Here is a 20,232-nt window from a genome sequence, read left to right on the forward strand (position 1 = left end):
CATTTTAGTGAAAAAAAAAATCCTTTACATATACAACTTTAACGAAAAGTCGTCAAACACCTGTGGGGTGTTAAGGCTCATCGGACCCCTTGTTACGTGCCTTGAGGGGTGTAGTTTCCAAAATAGTATGCCATGTGTTTTATTTTTTATTTTTTTTGCTGTTCTGGCACCATAGGGGCTTCCTAAATGTGACATGCCCCCCAAAAACCATTTCAGAAAAACTCACTCTCCAAAATCCCACTATCGCTCCTTCCCTTCTGAGCCCTCTACTGCACCCGCTGAACACTTAACATACACATAACATATTTTCTTACTCGAGAGAAATTGGGTTACACATTTTAGGAAGATTTCTCTCCTTTTACCCCTTGTAAAAATTCAATAACTGGGTCTACAAGAACATGCCAGTGTAAAAAATGAAGATTTTGAATTTTCTCCTTCAATTTGCTGCTATTCCTGTGAACCACCTAAAGGGTTAACAAACATTTTGAATGTCATTTTGAATACGTTGAGGGGTGCAGTTTTTATAATGGGGTAATTTGTGGGGTATTTCTAATATGAAGACCCTTCAATTCCACTTCAAACCAGAACTGGTCCCTGAAAAAATTTGATTTTGAAAATTTTGTGAAAAATTGGAAAATTGCTGCTATACTTTGAAGCCCTCTGATGTCTTCCAAAATGTGCAAAAAATGGCCGGGTCCTACAGTGAAAATTGGCTGGGTCCTTAAGGGGTTAAAGCATGGAGGAGACGTTAGTCTGTTACAATTGGCCATCATTGAAACTATACCTCTTGATATTAACAACCGTTTTCAAGCCCTGATCAACAGGGAATCTTATTGGATCTTTATGTTTAACATATTGGCCCTGGAAGGGCTTAATGAGGTTATAGAATGGACTACTGTTTGATCTAATATTATAAGTATATTTTTAATGTGTGGTTTTTTTGTGTTTTTTTCATATCCTTTCTTATATATTTTGTAAAATGTGTGTATTTTTTATGTTATTTCCTGTCATGTGATTTGAATTGGGGGTATTTATTCTGAGCATTGAGTGATTTCTGTCATGCCTGATGAAGAAACCAGTTCAGTTTCGAAACGTGTAGCATGTTTTAATAAAATAAGTTTTTATTATCACCCCTGGATCACCTTACTGGCAGCGTCTATTATCCTCCGTGGAGTTGGAGTGGTATTGGAATCCATAATGACAAAGGGAAAACTGAATGTTAGAAATTGAAAAAAACATCATTACATGGACATAAGTATTCAGACCCTTTACTCACTTAGTTGAAGCACCTTTGGCAGAGATTACAACCTCCAGTCTTCTTGGGTATAATGCCACAAGGTTTACACATCTGGATTTGGGGATTTTTGCCCATTTTTTTTCCTTCTCTGCAGATCTTTTCAAGCTCTGTTAGGTCGGATGGGCACCATCAGTAGAAGTCAATTTTAGGTCGATTGGGGTCAAGTCAGGGCTGTGGCTGGGCCACTCGAGGACAATTAGAGTTGTCACTAAACCACTTCTGTGTTGTCTTTGCTGTGTGCTCAGGGTCATTGGGGGTAGATTTATCAAAGCCTGTGCAGAGGGACAACAAACATCATAGGCTCTGCCCTTTATCAGCACGTTCCCCACCTTTTTCCATCCCTCAGTGCCCCAAATAATGCCTCCCTTAGTGCCCTGCATAGTATTGGTGAGTAGGTAAGTTTGTGAGGGGGAAGGTAGTCCCTTCCCATGAGGTACAGTACCTCCAGTAGGTAGGTTATTTCCCACTCCTCTATTAGTTATAAGTTTCCCATAGATAGTTAGGTAGGGGCGCCCCTATTAAGTAGAAGCATCGGTAGGATAACCCCCTCCCAATGTGGTAGAAGCATTCAGCAGGTAGGTAATCCTTTCCTCCTTGAATTGGGTAGAAGTCCTGGTAGATAGGCAAACATAAAGAGGGCATACAAACTCCATGCAGGTGCTTCCATTGTTGGATGTTAAACCGGTGACCTCAGCACGGCAGGACACTGGTGCCAACCACTGAGCCACTGCTCTGCCCTCTTAATCCGTAGACCTGTTTTTCTTTCTGTTTTAATACAATATAGACAGAAAAGTGAAATGAGCGGACCCTTAAAGGAGTATTGCGGCCAAATACATCTTCTCCCCTATCCAAAGGATAGGAGATAAGATGTCTGATTGCAGGGGGGGGCCTGCCATCTCCGTGCAGCATCCGCATTCTATGCGGGGCTGCATCTCCAGTCTCGGAAACCTCTGTCTCCGGGACTGGAGACGTGATATCACACCAGGCCCCCTCGTGATGTCATGCCACGCCCCCTCCATTTATGTCAACTGGTGCCAGAAAGTTTCAGATTTGTAAATTACTTCTGTTAAAAAATCTTAATCCTTTTAGTACTTTTTAGCAGCTGTATGCTATAGCGGAAATTCTTTACTTTTTGAATTTCTTTTTTGTCTTGTCCATAGTGCTCTCTACTGACACCTCTGTCCGTGTCAGGAACTTTCCAGAGCAGCATAGGTTTGCCATGAGGATTTTCTCCTGCTCTGGACAGTTCCTGATACGGACAGAGGTGTCAGCAGTGAGCACTGTGGACAACACAAAAAAGAAATTCAAAAAGAAAGATTTTCCTCTGTAGCAAACAGCTGCTAAAAGGTATTGAAAGGATTAAGATTTTTTTAATAGGAGTAATTTACAAATCTGTTTAACTTTCTGGCACCAGTTCATTAAAAAAAAAAAAAAACGTTTTCCACCGGAGTACCCCTTTAAGTTGCCTGCATGTGTTGTCTTCATCAAAGAGTAGTTTTTTTTATCCCAATATTCATGGAAAACTATTGTTCTAAATATTTTTTTAACCTGCTTTTTGTTTTAAATTTCACAACTTCTCTAGCAGTCAGCATAAAGGGTTAAAATGGTAAAGCAGACTTTTGTCCCTTTACAATGATACTAAGGGAAGAGGTTATCTTTCAGGTAATCTCACTATAATAGTAGGTGGAGGATTCTAAAGGAAGAATGACAACAGCAGTGATAAAAAATTTTTTATAGAATCAGCATAGCAGTGTCTATATACCTACAATAGTTGTCCAAGAACAGAAGAATTGGGCATGTTGAAATTCAACTGACTGACCCTTTTCTCCCCAAATATCTGCTGTCAGGGAGTAAGGAGCACCATATACATTAGGTGGTCACTGTTACAGCCACAATTGGGGTATTTGGCCAGCATTAAAGGGGTACTCTGGTGAAAACCTTTTTTCTTTTAAATCAACTGGTGGCAGAAAGTTGAACATATTTGTAAATTACTTCTATTAAAAAAATCTTAATCCTTCCTGTACTTATCAGCTGCTGAATACTACAGAGGAAATTCTTTTCTTTTTGGAATGCCCTCTGATGACATCACGACCAAAGTTCTCTCTGCTGATGTTATTATAATAATAATAATGCTTTATTTATTTATTGTTGTCCTTAGTGGGATTTGAACGCAAGTCCCCAGCACTGCAAGGCAGCAGTACTAACCACTGAGCCACCATGCTGCCCTTAGCATACATCTGCTATGCATGGTTGCTAAAATGGACAGAGATGTCAGCAGAGAGCACTGTGTTTGTGATGTCATCAGTGTTCCAAAAAGAAAGGAATTTCCTCTGTAGCATTCAGCAGCTAATAAGTACTGGAAGGATTAAGATTTTTTAATAGAAGTAATTTACAAATATGTTTAACTTTCTGCCACCAGTTGATTTAAAAGAAAAAAGGTTTTCACCAGAGTACCCCTTAAATCCAATAACCAAAGATATGTGACCAAAGTAGCTTTTCCAATGAGAAAAGTAAATTGCGTTTGGTGCATAACACTTTAGCAATACCTCCTATCAATAAATAACACTAAACATAGAAGTATGAATAAAATCACAAGCTTTATTAAACATATATAATAGATAAAAACATATAAAGAATGAGAATCAGCAATTGCCAGAAAAAAATGTGCAATGATCTAATATAGGATATTCTCTTAGAAAGTTGCCAATACCAGTTTAACATATAAAACAGTGTAGTCACCTCCACAATATGCATACATAAGACGAGCAAACATAAAGAATGCGATATAAGAGAAAAGAGACAACGTGAAGAAGTGATCTGTGATGTGTTGTGGGAGCGTAAGCTAAACTAGAGATATGAGTGTATAGGTATAAGGCCTGAAAGGGTGAACAGGTCCACATATAGCGACACCACTTCTCTAGAAAAAAAAAGGGGTACACTAGTCCCAATGGAGGGAGAAAAAAGGAAAAAACAAGCTGCCACAGTACATCCGATATCACCACGTTATACTCACAGAATAACATCACACACAGCCCCTACGCCGTTTCACTACCCGCCTCGTCAGGGAGTGTCTAGGTGTTAGCTAGGTAAGCTATTTATACTACATGGACCAATCAGAAGTTTAGTATGAAATTACCTGGGTTGGATCAGCTGTGCTCCGTGCCGCCGTACCTCACGGCCGCCGGCGCCATCATGGACTCTCGGGCGCACGCGCATAGTGAAGTGGTGACGTTTATGCGCCAATGTCACCACGCACTGGACGGGCACGTGCGCACAAGAGTCAGTGAAGCTGATGATGCGTATAGATATCCGGCGCATGCGCAGACTAAACTGGGTCCGCTACAACATGGGCCCAGGTCTGGGCATGCGCACCAACTTAGAAATCGGAGCAGTAAAAAGGATGCAATTGCCCTGATCTACATAGTGGGTACCTATAGAATATGAAAGTATAGTAAATACATAAATCTCGAAAATAAATGGTAATGAAAAAGAATAGAAAGAAAACGTGAAGTGCTCGTGCAAAAATAAATAAAACACATGGCGCAGGCGGCCGCAAGGTACGGCGGCACGGAGCCTAGTTGATCCAACCCAGGTAATTTCATGCTAAACTTCTGATTCGTCCACTGTAGTATAAATAGCTTACCTAGCTAACACCTAGACACTCCCTGGCGAAGCGGGTAGCGAAACGGCGTAGGGCCTGTGTGTGATCTTATTCTGTGAGTATAACGTGGTGATCTCGGATGTACTGTGGCAGCTTGTTTTTCCTTTTTTCTACCTCCATTGGGACTAGTGTACCCCTTTTTTTTCTAGAGAAGTGGTGTCTCTATATGTGGACCTGTTTACTCTTTCAGGCCTTCTACCTATACACTCATATCTCTAGTTTACCTTAAAGGGGTACTCCACCCCTAGACATCTTATCCCCTATGCAGCAGGCATCCCGTGCAAATGCCTGGGGGGGTCCTGAGACCCCCCCCCATGTCAGCGATCGCAGCAAATCGCCGATCAGTTCAGATCGGTGACTTGCCGCTATTCCGGGCTGATCGGATCTCTGATGACACGATAGCCTGGAAAATAGGGATGATCTGAGCTGTCAGAGACAGCCCGATCATCCTAGAGGATAGGAGCGAGGTGGCGAACTGATCGGCAAATCGCAGTGCAGGGACGGGGGAAAGTTCATTTCCCCCGCTCTGCCCTCCCCTGGATGTCGGGGCATAGCGGGGGAAAGATGGCGGCGAGGTGCAGCGGCCGTGGATGCGGCGGGGACCGGTGGCCATTACCTGGGGACCGGTGACAGGCAAGTGGTGCTGCGTTGTCAGATGCTGCAGTGAAGATCGCCTTGATCTTCACTGCAGCTTCTAGGAGTTTCAAAACTACAACTCACTGCATGGAAGTTGTAGTTTTGCAATATCTGGTGGGCCACAGTTTGGAGACCACTGTGCAGTGGTCTCCAAACTGTGTCCTTCCAGATGTTGCAAAACTACAACTCTCAGCATGCCCAGACAGTCCAGGCATGCTGGGAGTTGTAGTTCTGTAACATCTGGCCCTTCTCAACATGCTGGGAGTTGTAGTTTTGCAACATCTGGAAGGGCACAGTTTGGAGACCACTATACAGTGGTGTCCAAACTGTAGCACTCCAGATGTCAATTCAAAGCATACCGAGATTGTCCAGGCATGCTGTGAGTTGTAGTTCAGCAACATCTGGCCCTTCAGATGTTGCTGAACTACAGCTCCCAGCATGTCTGGGCATGCTTGGAGTTGAAGTTTTGCAACATCTGGAGGGCTACAGTTTGGAGACCACTGCACAGTGGTCTCAAAACTGTTCTCCAGTTGTTGCATAACTACAACTCCCAACATGTCCTTCGGCTGTCTGGGCATGCTGGGAGTTGTGGTATTGCAACAACTGGAGGCACCCAGGGTTGGGAAACATTGTATTTTTCCTAACTCAGTGTCTCCCAAAATGTGTGCCTCCTGCTGTTGCAAAGCTAGAACTCTCAGCATGCACTGACAGACCATGCATGCTGGGAGTTGTAGTTTTGGAGGCATACAGTTTGGGAAACACGGAGTTGAGAAACAGACAGTGGTGCGGAAACACTCTGGTAGTCTGTTACCTAACTCAGTATTTCCTAATCCCAACCAGTGTGCCTCCAGCTGTTGCATAACTACAACTCCCAGCATGCACGGTCTGTCAGTGCATGCTGGGAGTCATAGTTTTTCCCCCACCCCATCCCCCAAGTGAATGTACAGGGTACATTCACACGGGCGGGATTTACAGCGAGTTTCCCGCTTCAAGTTTGAGATGAGGCAAATTTTCCGCTGCAGCTGGAAACACACTGTAAACCTCCGCCCGTGTGAATGTACCCTAAAAACACTACACTACACTAACCCTAAATAGTGAAACCCTACATATACACCCCCTTACAGTGTGTCCCCCCCCCCCCCCCAATAAAAATGAAAAAATGTCAGTGAGCCTCCAGCTGTTGCAAAATAACAACTCCCAATAATGCCGGACAGCCATTGACTGTCCAGGCATGTTGGGAGTTTTGCAACAGCTGGAGGCACCCTGTTTGGGGAAAACTAACGTACAGTATTTTTGGTGGTGGAGGCAAGTGTAACACTTGCAACCGGGTACACCCCTATGAAAATCCCTAATTTAGGCCTCAAATGCGCATGGCGCTCTCTCGCTTCGGAGCCCTGTCGTATTTCAACGCAACCGTTTAGGGCCACATATGGGGGTATTTCTGTTCTCGGGAGAAATTGCGCTAAAAATTTTTGGTGGCCTTTTACTCCTTATGAAAATGTAAAGTTGGGGTCTACACCAGCCTTTTAGTGTAATTTTTTTTTATTTTTTACACAAACATGCTGGTGTTGCTCCATACTTTTCATTTTTATAAGAGGTAAAAGGAAAAAAAGACCCCCAAAATTTGTAACACAATTTCTCCCAAGTAGGGAAATACCCCATATGTGGATGTAAAATGCTCTGCGGGCGCACAACAAGGCTCAGGAGTGAGAGCGCACTATGTACATTTGAGGCATCAACTGGTGATTTACACAGGGGTGGCTGCTGGTTACAGCGGTTCTGACATAAACGAAAAAATAAATAAACATTTGACCCCCATCTTGGAAACTACCCCCCTCACGGTACATAACAAGAGGTACAGTGAGCATTTACACCCCACAGGTGTCTGACAGATTTTTGGAACAGTGGTTCGTAAAAGTGAAGAACGTAATTTTTCATTTGGACAGCCCACTGTTCCACAGATCTGTCAAATGCCGGTGGGGTGTAAATGCTCACTGTACCCCTTGTTACATTCCTTGAGGGGTGTAGTTTTCCAAATATTATGCCATGTGAGGTGTTTTTCACTGTTCTGACATCATGGGGGCTTCCTAAATGTGACATGCCCCCGAAAAACAATTTCAGCAATAATGTCGCTCCTTCCCTTCTGAGCCCTCTACTGCGCCCGCTGAACACTTTACATCCACATATGAGATATTTCCTTTCTCGAGAGAAATGGGGATTCAAATTTTGGAAGACATTTTCACCTATTACCCTTTGTGAAAATGAAAAATTTGGGGTAACATTAGCAATTATAGTAAAAAAAATTAAAAATTTCTCCTCCACTTTGCTGCTATTCTTGTGAAACACCTAAAGGGTTAACAAACGTTCTGAATGTCATTTTGAATACTTTGAGGGGTTTAGTTTCTATAATGGGGTCATTTATGGGGTATTTCTTACAGAAAGGCCCCTCAAATCCACTTCAAACTGGTCCCTGAAATATTCTGATTTCGAAATTTTCGTGAAAATTTTGAAAATTGCTGCTATACTTTGAAGCCCTCTGATGTCTTCAAAAAGTAAAAACATGTCAACTTTATGATGTCAACATAAAGTAGATATATTGTATTTGTTAATCAATATATCATTTATTTGGAATATCCATTTTCCTTACAAGCAGAGAGTTTCAAAGTTAGAAAAATGCTAAATTTTCTAAATTTTAATGAAAATAACAACGAAAATTTACCACTATGTTAAAGTAGAATATGTCACAAAAAAAAGCAGTCTCGTAATCAGAATGAAAGGTAAAAGCATCCCAGAGTTATTAATGCTTAAAGTGACAGTGGTCAGATGTGCAAAAAAATGCTCTGGTCCTTAGGGTCAAAATGGGCTCGGTCCCCAAGGGGTTAAGGTTTCTCTCAGGTCTGACCCCACTCTCCCCCTCATCTACACAAAGGGGATGTGCTGTCACCACCTCCCTATGGCTGTTAATCATTGCCAGTTATCTCAACAATGTCCTCACACTTCAATGAAAGATGGGGAGGGGGGGGGGGGGGGGGGTCCTGATAAGGCTGCAATGTTTGTGACTAGGATTCTATTCAACCATAACTGCCCATCTCTTACTAGTCCAAAAAAGAAAGGAGCACTCCATAGTGTAAAACAATACCGGAAGTAGGGTAAGGAATAGTAGGATCACAGCCGCTTATCCAGTGAAATTGTGTAGTTCATACACAACAATGATGAGCGTGAATAGAAATATCAAAAATTCCCGACCCGTCTGTAGACCTCAAGCTTTTTCAATGTAGCAGTTGAATGGTGAAGGCTTCTATGTAGTTAGCAGCAAGATTCAGGTGGCACTGACGGACCCAGATCAGACACTGCTAAATGGTAGAAAAGATTTGACCAAGATGCAATGTGCTGCATCTTGGTCAAATTCATCTTTTCTACCATTCCCGCTGTGTCTGGTCTGGGTCCGTCAGTGCCACCTGAATCTTGCTGCTAACTACATAGAAGCCTTCACCATTCAACTGCTACATCTCTTACTAGGACTAAAACCCTGCCATACAGGGATGTGAGAATGTACACCGCTTCTATAAATCCTCATGGGCATCATTCATGTTAACAAACATGCACATACCTCCAACCTCCAGAATGCCTACCCTTCAATGGGGGTTTTATTCAGCTCAATGGTTGTACAAAGCCGTAGCTGTTACCTCGCCTGCTGCCCTATGCAGAGAATTAGCTCTTTAGGAGGAAAAAAAAAATTCTTCTAAGCCGCCTTTATGGAAAATAAGGGCTTAGTCTGTAAAATCTAACAAACAGTAATAGACTATTAACACATGGGCCACTTTACTTAGAGAGCTTTCACTTCATAGCATACAGCTACATGGAGAAGAGGATTTATGTTATGTACATGACAAGCAACGCCACACTATACTGTGTACTAGTGTACCCTGCCCTTGGATACCACCACAAGCACACTGAAAAGTTGGGATCTGCCATTCTCTGTATGAATTGAGGTTAACCCTCCGTCTGCTAGTGTGGTCTACAGATAAATGTGTATATATAAATATATATAAAATCACAAAAGGAGTAGTCCAGTCCTGAAAAACGTATCCCCTATCCTAAGGATAGGGGATAAGTCTCAGATCGTGGAGGGTCCGACCGCTGGGGTCTCCTGTATGCTGCCCCGGCAGGCCACAGGAAGGGGGCGTGTTGACCACCACACGAAGCGGCGGCTGACACACCCCCTTAATACAGCACTATGGCAGAGCCGGAGATTGCCCAAGGCAGCACTCCGGCTCTGCCATAGAGTTGTACTGAAGGGGTGTGTCAGCCGCCGCTTCGTGTGGTAGTCAACACACCCCCTTCCTGTGGCCTGCCGGGGCAGAGTACAGGAGATCACGGGGGACCCCAGCGGTCAGACCCCCCGCGATCTGAAACTTATCCCCTATCCTTAGGATAGGGGATAAGTTTTTCAGGACTGGACTACTCCTTTAAGACAGTGAACATATTGCACTCCTGACACTGGCTGAGAGTGAACATACAGCCCTCAGCTGCCACCTGTACCCTTTGTTGTGCTAACAGTGCCTAGAGAAGTAAACCTTCTATTGACCACAAGTATTAAAGGGGTATTCAAGTGGAAAACTTTATTTTTTAATTAACGGTGCCAGATTTGTAAATTACTTCTATTAAAAAATCTTAATCCTTCCAGTACTTATCAGCTGCTGTATACTACAAAAGAAAGTTCTTTTCTGTTTGAATTTCCTTTCTGTCTGACCACAGTGCTCTCTGCTGACACCTCTATTTAAGTCAGGAACTGTTCGGAGCAGGAGAGGTTTGCTATGGGGATTTTCTCCTGTTCTGCACAGTTCCTGACATGGACAGAGGTGTCAGCAGAGAGCACTGTGGACAGACAGAAAAGAAATCCAAAAAGAAAAGAATTTCCTCTGTAGTATACTGCTGCTAATAAGTATTTGAAGGATTAAGATTTTTTTAATAGAATGTCCCCCCACTCCCCTCTCTTCTGTACCCCGCATGTGAGTATGTCTCAATAAAGAAGACCCTGCAGCCACACTGGTGAGTGCCGATATTTTCATTTCTCTTCACGGATATAATTTACAAATCTGTTTAACCTTCTGGCACCAGTTGATAAAAAAAAAAAATCACTGGAGTACACCTTTAAGTGCCTTATGCGATGCGACTCTCTCTTTATGGTAACCTAGTCTAAGCTCTGCGCATGTGTTTAGTGCCTGGTGGAGCAGGTGCTTGACTTTCTGACAGCTAAGTGCCAGCTCTAATATTTGGGATTGTAGGGCCTTTACAGTGTTCTCCATTACGGATTTTCTTTGTATAACTGTATGTTAATGCTCCACTATATTGTGTATAGTTAACACAGGGATGTGGAAATCCTATTGCCCTGGATATGCAGTTCTGGGCACCTGGCAGATTAATTATTCAGGCCTTTAGCCCTGCTTTGGGCAAGCAGAGCCAAACCTGAAGCCCCCCGACAAGAAAAGTACAGCGGCGCTCAGAGTGTATGGAGCGGGCTCCTGACTTGAACCCGCTCCATACCCAGTGTCCCCCAGCTGATTTCAGTAGCTGGGGCTGCCGCTAATAGCTGGTATAATGAAGAAAACTGTGTCCCTGTAGTGGAATGTGACCCTACACACAGGAACACAGTTTTCTGCTTTACAGTCCGCTCCCTCTAACCCCATCCCTGCTACCCTCTCCCAGGGGGACAGTTTTTCTACACATCTCGCCATCGCTTAGACTGGAGCGCAGCCAGAAGAGCACTCCACAGCCTTTCTCCCACTCGCCCACACATCTACCATCCGCCCGCTATCTGTTGCAAAACTACAACTCCCACAGTTTTCCTCTACAGTGAAGACGTGCTGGGGGTTGTTATTCTTGCAACAGCTAGCGGACTGATGGTGGATGTGTGGCGTGGGTGGGTAGAAAAAAGGCTGGGAGATGTGTGGAGAAACTGTGTCCCCGTCCCCTCTGAGAGTGGGTAGCAGGGATGGAGTGAGAGGGAGCCGGCTTTAAAGCAGAAAACTGTGTCTCTGTGCGGAGGGTCTTATTCTGCCACAGGGACACTCTGTGAGCCCTGCTCTGACTGAGTCTAGCTGAAGCTGGGTCTGTATTCTAAAGTGTGGTATTATTAAGTGTTACATTTGAGAAGTTTTATAAGCAGAAGTTTAGAAAGCAGGAGTTGTAAGCAGGACCCACTGTAACTGTAAGTATTACACTCCCTTGATAAAAGTAGTTTTTCTTAATAGTTAATAACAGCTGTTTGTCACCAAGGATATGGACAGCAGGATTGGAGGTTTTCTTCAGTGCACATTGTGCCACATGTATACATCTCTGGAGCAGCAGCTTCAGGGTGAATACCGCTGTGACAAATGTGAGCATGTTGCCCACCTGGAAGCTCGTATTAGAGATCTAGAGGAGCAAAATGCAACATTGAGGGCGATTGACAATCTTACAGAGCAAGCAGTTAGTGGGGTAGAAATGGAGGTTGGAGAAACTAGCCAGGAGGCCCAAGTAGGGAGCTGGGTTAATGTAGTTAGAGGGACTGGAAAGGGGGCAAGGAAAAGGAAGGTCACTTCTGCTTCTGATCTCCCAAGTAAAATTGCCAAGTTGGGCGATGATGCGAGGGCCTCAGTATCAGAGATGGCAACCCTAGTGGATACTGGTCTCCCTAACAGCCGGGGGAACAGCTCAACTAGTAGTGTGGGGGATGGTAACGCAGGTAGGCCAAGACAGTTAGTTGTGGTAGGGGACTCTATAATCAGGAAGACGGATAGAATAATTTGTCGCCAAGACCACCTCAACCGAATGGTTTGCTGTCTCCCTGGTGCCAGGGTTCGGCATGTGGTGGAAAGGGTGGACAAATTACTAGGGGGGGCTGGGGATGACCCAGCTGTCGTGGTCCATGTGGGAACCAACGACAGAATACATAGTAGGTGGAGGTCCTTGAAGAATAATTACAAGGAACTAGGTGCCAAGCTGAAGGGAAGGACCTCTAAGGTTGTGTTCTCTGGAATACTTCCTGTGCCATGCGCATCGCAGGAAAGACAGCGGGAGCTTAGGGAGTTAAATGCATGGCTTAAGTCGTGGTGTGAGGGGGAAGGGTTTGGGTTTTTAGAGCACTGGGCTGACTTTTCATTGGGGTACAAACTCTATTCTACGGATAATTTGCACCTGAATGGAAGGGGGTCTGCTGTGCTGGGGGAGAGAATCCTGGAAGGGGTGGCCGAGTATTTAAACTAGGTGAGTGGGGGGAGGATAATAAAGCAAAGAAAGCAGACAGTGGGATGGATAGGTTAGAGAGGGGTCAGGACATAATGGCGGGTGGAGAGGAGTCCTGTGGGGGGAGGTTAAGAACAGTGGATAAGGAGATTCATGCGTTACAAACCAGCTGTAAAAATAAATGTAGCCCGAAAAATTGTAATCCCAATAATTCAAAAAATTCCATTAGCCCCAATAACTCAATAACTACAATAAGCCCCATTAACTCAAAAAATACCGTTAGCCCCAATAACTTAAATAACAACGTTAGACGCAATAACGCAAAAAATCCCATTAGCCCCAATAACTTAAATAATAACGTTAGACCAAATAACTCAAAAAATCCCATTAGCCCCAATAACTTAAATAGTACAATTAGCCCTTATAACTCAAAAAATGACATTAACCCCAATAACTCTGAAAATCCCATTAGTGAGACTATATGTGTAAAACTTAATGGAAATGTAAAGTGTATGTTCACAAATGCCAGAAGCCTAGCAAATAAAATGGGGGAGCTTGAGGCCTTGATACTGGAGGAACATATTGATATAGTTGGGGTCACTGAGACATGGCTGGACTCCTCGCATGACTGGGCTGTTAATCTGCAGGGATTTACATTGTTTCGCAAGGATAGAATGAACAGAAAAGGTGGTGGAGTCTGTCTGTATGTAAGAAGTGGTATGAAAGTCAATGTGAACGATGCCATAGTGTGTGATGATTTTGAGGAGGTGGAATCACTGTGGGTAGAATTACAAAAGGAGGGAAATACTGAAAAAATAATATTTGGTGTAATTTACAGACCCCCTAATATCACTGAAGAGATAGAAGTTCGGCTTCATAAACAAATAGAGAGGGCCGCCCGGGCAGGTACAGTGGTAATAATGGGAGATTTTAACTATCCAGATATAGATTGGGGCCGGGGGTTGGCTAAAACTACAAAGGGGAGAAAATTCCTAAATTTATTGCAGGATAATTTTATGGGCCAGTTTGTGGAGGACCCAACAAGAAGTGATGCCTTGTTGGATCTGATCATTTCCAACAACGCAGAGCTGGTTGGTAATGTAACTGTGAGGGAAAACCTTGGTAATAGCGACCACAATATAGTTACTTTTGACTTAAAATGTAGAAAACAAAGACAGACGGGGAAAGCAAAAACATATAACTTTAAAAAGGCAAACTTCCCTGGACTGAGGGCTGCACTACAGGACATAGACTGGGGGGGAGGTGTTCTCAAATGCTGATGCAGAAGGTAAATGGGACATCTTTAAATCAACTCTAAATAACTATACAGCTAAATATATACCAAAGGGGAACAAATATAAACGATTAAAACTAAATCCTACATGGCTGACAAATGAGGTTAAAAGAGCAATAAACAACAAAAAAATAGCCTTCAAAAAATACAAATCTGATGGGTCAGCTATAACATTTAAACAGTACAAGGAGCTTAATAAAATCTGTAAAAATGTAATAAAAACAGCAAAAATTCAAAATGAGAGACAGGTGGCCGAAGAAAGCAAAACTAATCCTAAATATTTTTTTAGATATATAAATACAAAAAAACCAAGGACAGAGCATGTAGGACCCCTTAATAATGCTAATGGGGAGGTTGTCACAGGCGATCAAGAGAAGGCGGAGCTACTGAATGGGTTCTTTAGTTCTGTATATACTATGGAAGAAGGAGCTGACATTGGTCAGGTCAGTGCTGGTAACACATCATATAATGTATTGAACTGGCTTAATGTAGAGATGGTACAAGGTAAGTTAAGTAAAGTAAATGTAAGCAAATCTCCAGGGCCGGATGGACTACACCCAAGAGTTCTTAGAGAGGTAAGTTCAGTAATATCTGTACCCTTGTTCATGATATTTAGAGATTCTCTGGTGTCTGGTATTGTGCCAAGGGACTGGCGCAAGGCTAATGTGGTACCAATCTTCAAGAAGGGCTCTAGGTCTTCGCCAGGCAATTATAGACCGGTAAGTCTAACGTGCATTGTGGGTAAATTGTTTGAAGGACTTATAAGGGATTACATACAGGAATACATAGGGGATAATAGTATTATAAGTGATAGCCAGCATGGGTTTACTAAGGATAGAAGTTGTCAAACCAATCTAATTTGCTTTTATGAAGAGGTGAGTAGAAGCCTTGACAGAGGAATGGCTGTGGATATAGTGTTTCTGGATTTTGCCAAAGCGTTTGATACTGTCCCTCATAGACGTCTGACAGGTAAGTTAAGGTCTTTGGGTTTGGAAATTTTAGTTTGTAACTGGATTGAACACTGGCTCATGGATCGTACCCAGAGAGTGGTGGTAAATGATTCGTACTCTGATTGGTCCCCGGTTATTAGTGGTGTACCCCAAGGTTCAGTACTGGGCCCGCTGCTGTTTAATTTATTTATCAATGATATAGAGGATGGTATTAACAGCTCTGTTTCTATCTTTGCGGATGACACCAAGCTTTGTAGCACGGTACAGTCTATAGAGGATGTGCATAAGTTACAGGATGACTTGGATAGACTAAGTGTCTGGGCATCCACTTGGCAAATGAGGTTCAATGTGGATAAATGTAAAGTTATGCATCTGGGTACTAATAACCTGCATGCGTCGTATGTCTTAGGGAGGATTAAACTGGCAGAGTCACTGGTAGAGAAGGATCTGGGTGTACTTGTAGATCACAGACTACAGAATAGCATGCAATGTCAGGCTGCTGCTTCCAAAGCCGGCAGGATATTGTCATGTATAAAAAGAGGCATGGACTCGAGGGGCAGGGACATAATACTCCCCCTTTATAAAGCATTGGTACGGCCTCACCTGGAATATGCTGTTCAGTTTTGGTCGCCTGTTCATAAAAGGGACACTGCGGAGTTGGAAAGGGTGCAGAGACGCGCGACTAAACTAATATGGGGCATGGAACATCTTAGCTATGAGGAGCGATTAAAGGAGTTACAATTGTTTAGTCTTGAGAAGAGACATTTAAGGGGGGATATGATAAACGTATATAAGTATATAAATGGCCCATACAAAAAATATGGAGAAAAACTGTTCCAGGTTAAACCCCCCCAAAGGACGAGGGGGCACTCCCTCCGTCTGGAGAAGAAAAGGTTTAGTCTAAAGGGGCGGCACGCCTTCTTTACCGTGAGGACTGTGAATTTATGGAACGGTCTACCTCAGGAACTGGTCACAGCAGGAACAATTAACAGCTTTAAAGCAGGGTTAGATACATTCCTGGAACAAAATAACATTAATGCTTATGCAGAATTATAAAACTACATCCCTTATCCCCTTACATCCTTCCCTTCAATCCCCTGGTTGGACTTGATGGACGTATGTCTTTTTTCAACCATACTAACTATGTAACTATGTAACTATGACACAGTTTTCTTCATTATACCGGCATGCAGCGTTCTCCGTGGCTGGCTACTAATCCTTTAGACATGTAAATGTGCGATCACTGTAGAGGTAGCCGGAGGGTTTATCTCTGCTTCCCTAGGGACCATGGCTCTGTCATTGATGGAGCCTGGCTGTACTAGGCTTTATGAATGGATCGCAGATCACACAGATCGATGCAGTTCAATAGGACAAATAAAGTGTAAAAAAAAAAAACTTTAATAAAAATGTAAAAGACACATATTAACCCCTTCCATATTAAAAGTTCAAATCTCCCACTCCTCTAGATGTGGCGGATTTGATTGCCAGAGTTCAGTTTATAATCCGGTTGGAGAAAGGGATCTACATTAAATGTGAAGTGGACAGGAAGTTTGAAGGTATCTGGGGTCCCTGGGTGCGGAAAGGTTACCCTGCTGGGGGTGGGACATAGATGCTGGTCTATATATTCATTGTTAATGTGTGAGCAGGGAGGCTGTGTGAGGAGTGATGTTTGTCTGGTGAGTGCTCCTTTCTTAGTCCCTGCAATGGCTGCTTTCTGTTGAGGTGCCTGTTTTGAGTGTATGTGTTCTCTGAAATACTATGACTGTGTGCTTGGGGGGAGGGTGTTGATATCAAGGGTTGGTTGGGATGTGAGTTGTTGGTATGTTTCTGTTTTTCTTTTGTGTTTTTAAAAACATAATTCAATAAAAATTATCTGATTAAAAAAATAAAAATAAAAAAAAAGTTTAAATCACTACCTTTTTCCTATATAAAAAAAAACATGTAAACATAATAAAATCGGTCCCACAAAAAACAAGCCCTCATATGGGTCTGTAGATGGAAAATTAAAAGAATTATGGCTATCATAGGGCGAGGAGTAAAAAACAAGAGTGCAAAAATAAAAATTGGCCTGGTCCTAAAAGGTGTGCTCCACCCCTATCTGATCGCAGGGGTCCTGCCGCTGGGAACCTCCTAAATCTCGGTTGCAGCACTCCATTCACTTCGCTCCGTGCCCGATGACTGGCGATGCATTGCGGAGGCTTGTGACGTTACGGTCATGCCCCACTCCTGATGTCAAGGCCATGCCCCCTCATTGCAAGTTGATGGGAGGGGGCGTGAGGGCCACCACGCCCCCTCCCATAGACTTACATCGAGGGGGCATGGCCGTGATGTCATGAGCCTCCGCCCCGCATCGCTAGTCAACCGACACGGAGCGAAGTTCGCTCCGTGCATCGGATGACTGTGGTGCTGCAGCAGAGATCGTGGGGGGTCCCCAGCGATCAGACATCTTATCCCTTATCATTTGGATAGGGGATAAAATGTGGAGGTGCAGAGTACCCCCTTAAAGGGTTAAAGTGTTTTTAGGTCTGCCTATTAATTTTTTTATTAATACAGACCTTATTTATATACTATTTTGGTTGAAATTATTTTGTGTACCAGGACAAGTGGATTGTCATGAGGGACAAGTAGATTATGCTCCTGTTTTAGTCCCTTGGACAAGTACTTTTTTTAAATTTTTTTTTTTTCACACACTCCTGGTACATGTATTTCTGTTCTGATCGCCCTGACTTTTATACTGCACTCTAGTATTATTATGTACTAGGGATCGACCGATATCGTTTTTTTAGGGCCGATACCGCTAATCGGTGGAGGTTAGGGCCGATAGCCGATAACTTATACCAATATTTCGGTATAAGTTATCGGCTATTTATCCCCCCCACGACACCGCTGCAGATCATTGATTTAAAGCGGGCGCTTTAAATCAATGCACTGCAGTGGCTTTTGCGTGCCATAGGCCGCCACCACCCGCTTCTCTCCCCCTATCTGTCAGGGTGGTCCCGGCCATCCTTCCTTCCTGTAGTGTCCAGCGGCATTCCGGGTGGATGGTGAACCGGTCCGGGCTGCCCTTCTTCTCGGGGGGGGGGGGGGGGGGGTCATCTTTTCCACTCCGGGCAGGCTCCGGCCTAGTAGCGCAGCATAGACACCGCTGCGCAGTGACGCCTGTGCGCAGCGGCGCACCTGACGTCACAGCGTAGTGGTGTCTATGCAGCGTACTAGGCCGGAGCATGCCCGGAGTGGAGAAGATGACCCCCGGAGAAGGGCAGCCCGGACCGGTTCACCCTCCACCCGGAATGCCGCCGAACACTACAGGAAGGATGGATGGCCCAGACCACCCCCATTTCAGGTAAGTTTAATTTTTTTAATTGACTCGGAGGGTGGGGGAGGGGCCTGACTGGTATAGCGGTATGGGCAAAAATCCATACTGGTATACCGCCCAGCACTACGGTGGGGGGTGCGACGCGGTGCGGTGGGTCGGGGGGGGCGGTCGCGGTGCGGGGGGCGGGGCATTATCGGCTTATGGGCAAGGTAATTGCCGATACCGATAATGCCCAAAATCGTGATTATCGGCCGATAATATCGGCCATACCGATAATATCGGCCATACGGATAATCGGTCGATCCCTATTATGTACTTATCGTTAATAAAACAGAGTTTAAAAAAAACTTTGGGTTTGGAGGAACCCCGTCGATCAGGCGCTGGTCACCTATCCTGTGGATGGCTGATGTTTAAACCTTTTATATCGTCCTTTTGATATATGAGCTTTTAATGTTTTTTCTTCACCAGGGATATTGAACCTTGCAATGGCAGAAGCTGTTTCTTCACAAGTGAGTCTTATGAGAAATATTCCTTGGGTCCAACATTGGCTGAACTGTTGCTCCTCTCCAACAAGTAAAACAATTTTATCTTTTTTTTATATGTACATTGTGCCCAAGGAAAATGCTTTTAATATGTTTGCCATGTTTTATGTCTCCTCTTGATTCTGTTCTGATAGATGAGAAATATAGCCCATATATCTGAGCGAAAAGAAATAATAAAAAAAAAAATCAACCCAAATAGTACTATAGAAGAATGTTTTCCGCACCCAGGAAACTCATGCCTCAAGCCTAGTTTTTCCTTAAAACTTTTCTAATATACTTCATAATAAAATTTAATTTCCCTTTTATAGAAATCATGGCTTATAAAATCATGGCTTTGTCCAAGCTGAAGCCCAGGCATGGACAAAGTCCTGTAAGTGAGGGTGGGCTAGCACTGTACTCTCTCCTGTCTGATAGGACTCCTCTGTGCTCTCTCCTGTCTGATAGGACTGCTCTGGGCTTTCTCCTGTCTGATAGCACTCCTCTGGGCTCTCTCCTGTCTGATAGGACTCCTCTGTGCTCTCTCATGTCTGATACTACTCCTCTGTGTTCTCTCCTGTCTGATAGGACTCCTCTGTGCTCTCTCCTGTCTGATAGCACTCCTCTGTACTCTCTCCTGTCTGATAGCACTCCTCTGGGCTCTCTCCTGTCTGATAGGACTCCTCTGTGATCTATCCTGTCTGATTGCACTTGTCTGTGCTCTCTCCTGTCTGATAGCACTCCTCTGTCCTCTCTGATAATACTCCTCTGTGCTCTCTCCTGTCTGATAGCACTCCTCTGTGCTCTCTCCTGTCTGATAGCACTCCTCTGTCCTCTCTCCTGTCTGATAATACTCCTCTGTGCTCTCTCCTGTCTGATAGCACTCGTCTGTGCTCTCTCCTGTCTGATAGCACTCGTCTGTGCTCTCTCCTGTCTGATAGTACTCGTCTGTGCTCTCTCCTGTCTGATAGTACTCGTCTGTGCTCTCTCCTGTCTGATAGTATTCCTTTGTGCTGTCTCCTGTCTGATAGGACTCCTCTGTGCTCTCTCCTGTCTGATAGCACTCCTCTGTGCTCTCTCCTGTCTGATAGTATTCCTATATGCTCTCTCCTGTCTGATACTACTCCTCTGTGCTCTCTCCTGTCTGATAGGACTCATCTGTGCTCTCTCCTGTCTGATAGCACTCCTCTGTCCTCTCTCCTGTCTGATAGTTCCTGTCTGTGCTCTCTCCTGTCTGATAATACTCGTCTGTGCTCTCTCCTGTCTGATAGTATTTCTTTGTGCTCTCTCCTGTCTGATAGTACTCCTCTGTGCTCTCTCCTGTCTGATAGCA

General features: G+C 44.0%; 1 protein-coding gene across 4 annotated transcripts in view; it reads left to right on the forward strand.

The window, feature by feature from the left end:
• Positions 1-20,232, forward strand: part of ICE2 (interactor of little elongation complex ELL subunit 2) — a 121,107-nt gene that overhangs the window by 9,452 nt on the left and 91,423 nt on the right. For 2 of the 4 annotated variants that reach the window (XM_056572701.1, XM_056572700.1), the window contains exon 2: positions 18,850-18,954. In XM_056572701.1, coding sequence (XP_056428676.1) covers positions 18,850-18,954 — 105 coding nt within the window. Of the gene's footprint in view, positions 1-16,531; positions 16,622-18,849; positions 18,955-20,232 lie in introns of all 4 variants that reach the window. The other 2 variants (XM_056572702.1, XM_056572703.1) reach the window with 2 other exon arrangements.

The sequence above is a fragment of the Hyla sarda genome, chromosome 4 (assembly GCF_029499605.1).
Source record: "Hyla sarda isolate aHylSar1 chromosome 4, aHylSar1.hap1, whole genome shotgun sequence".
In the NCBI taxonomy this organism is placed as follows: domain Eukaryota; kingdom Metazoa; phylum Chordata; class Amphibia; order Anura; family Hylidae; genus Hyla; species Hyla sarda.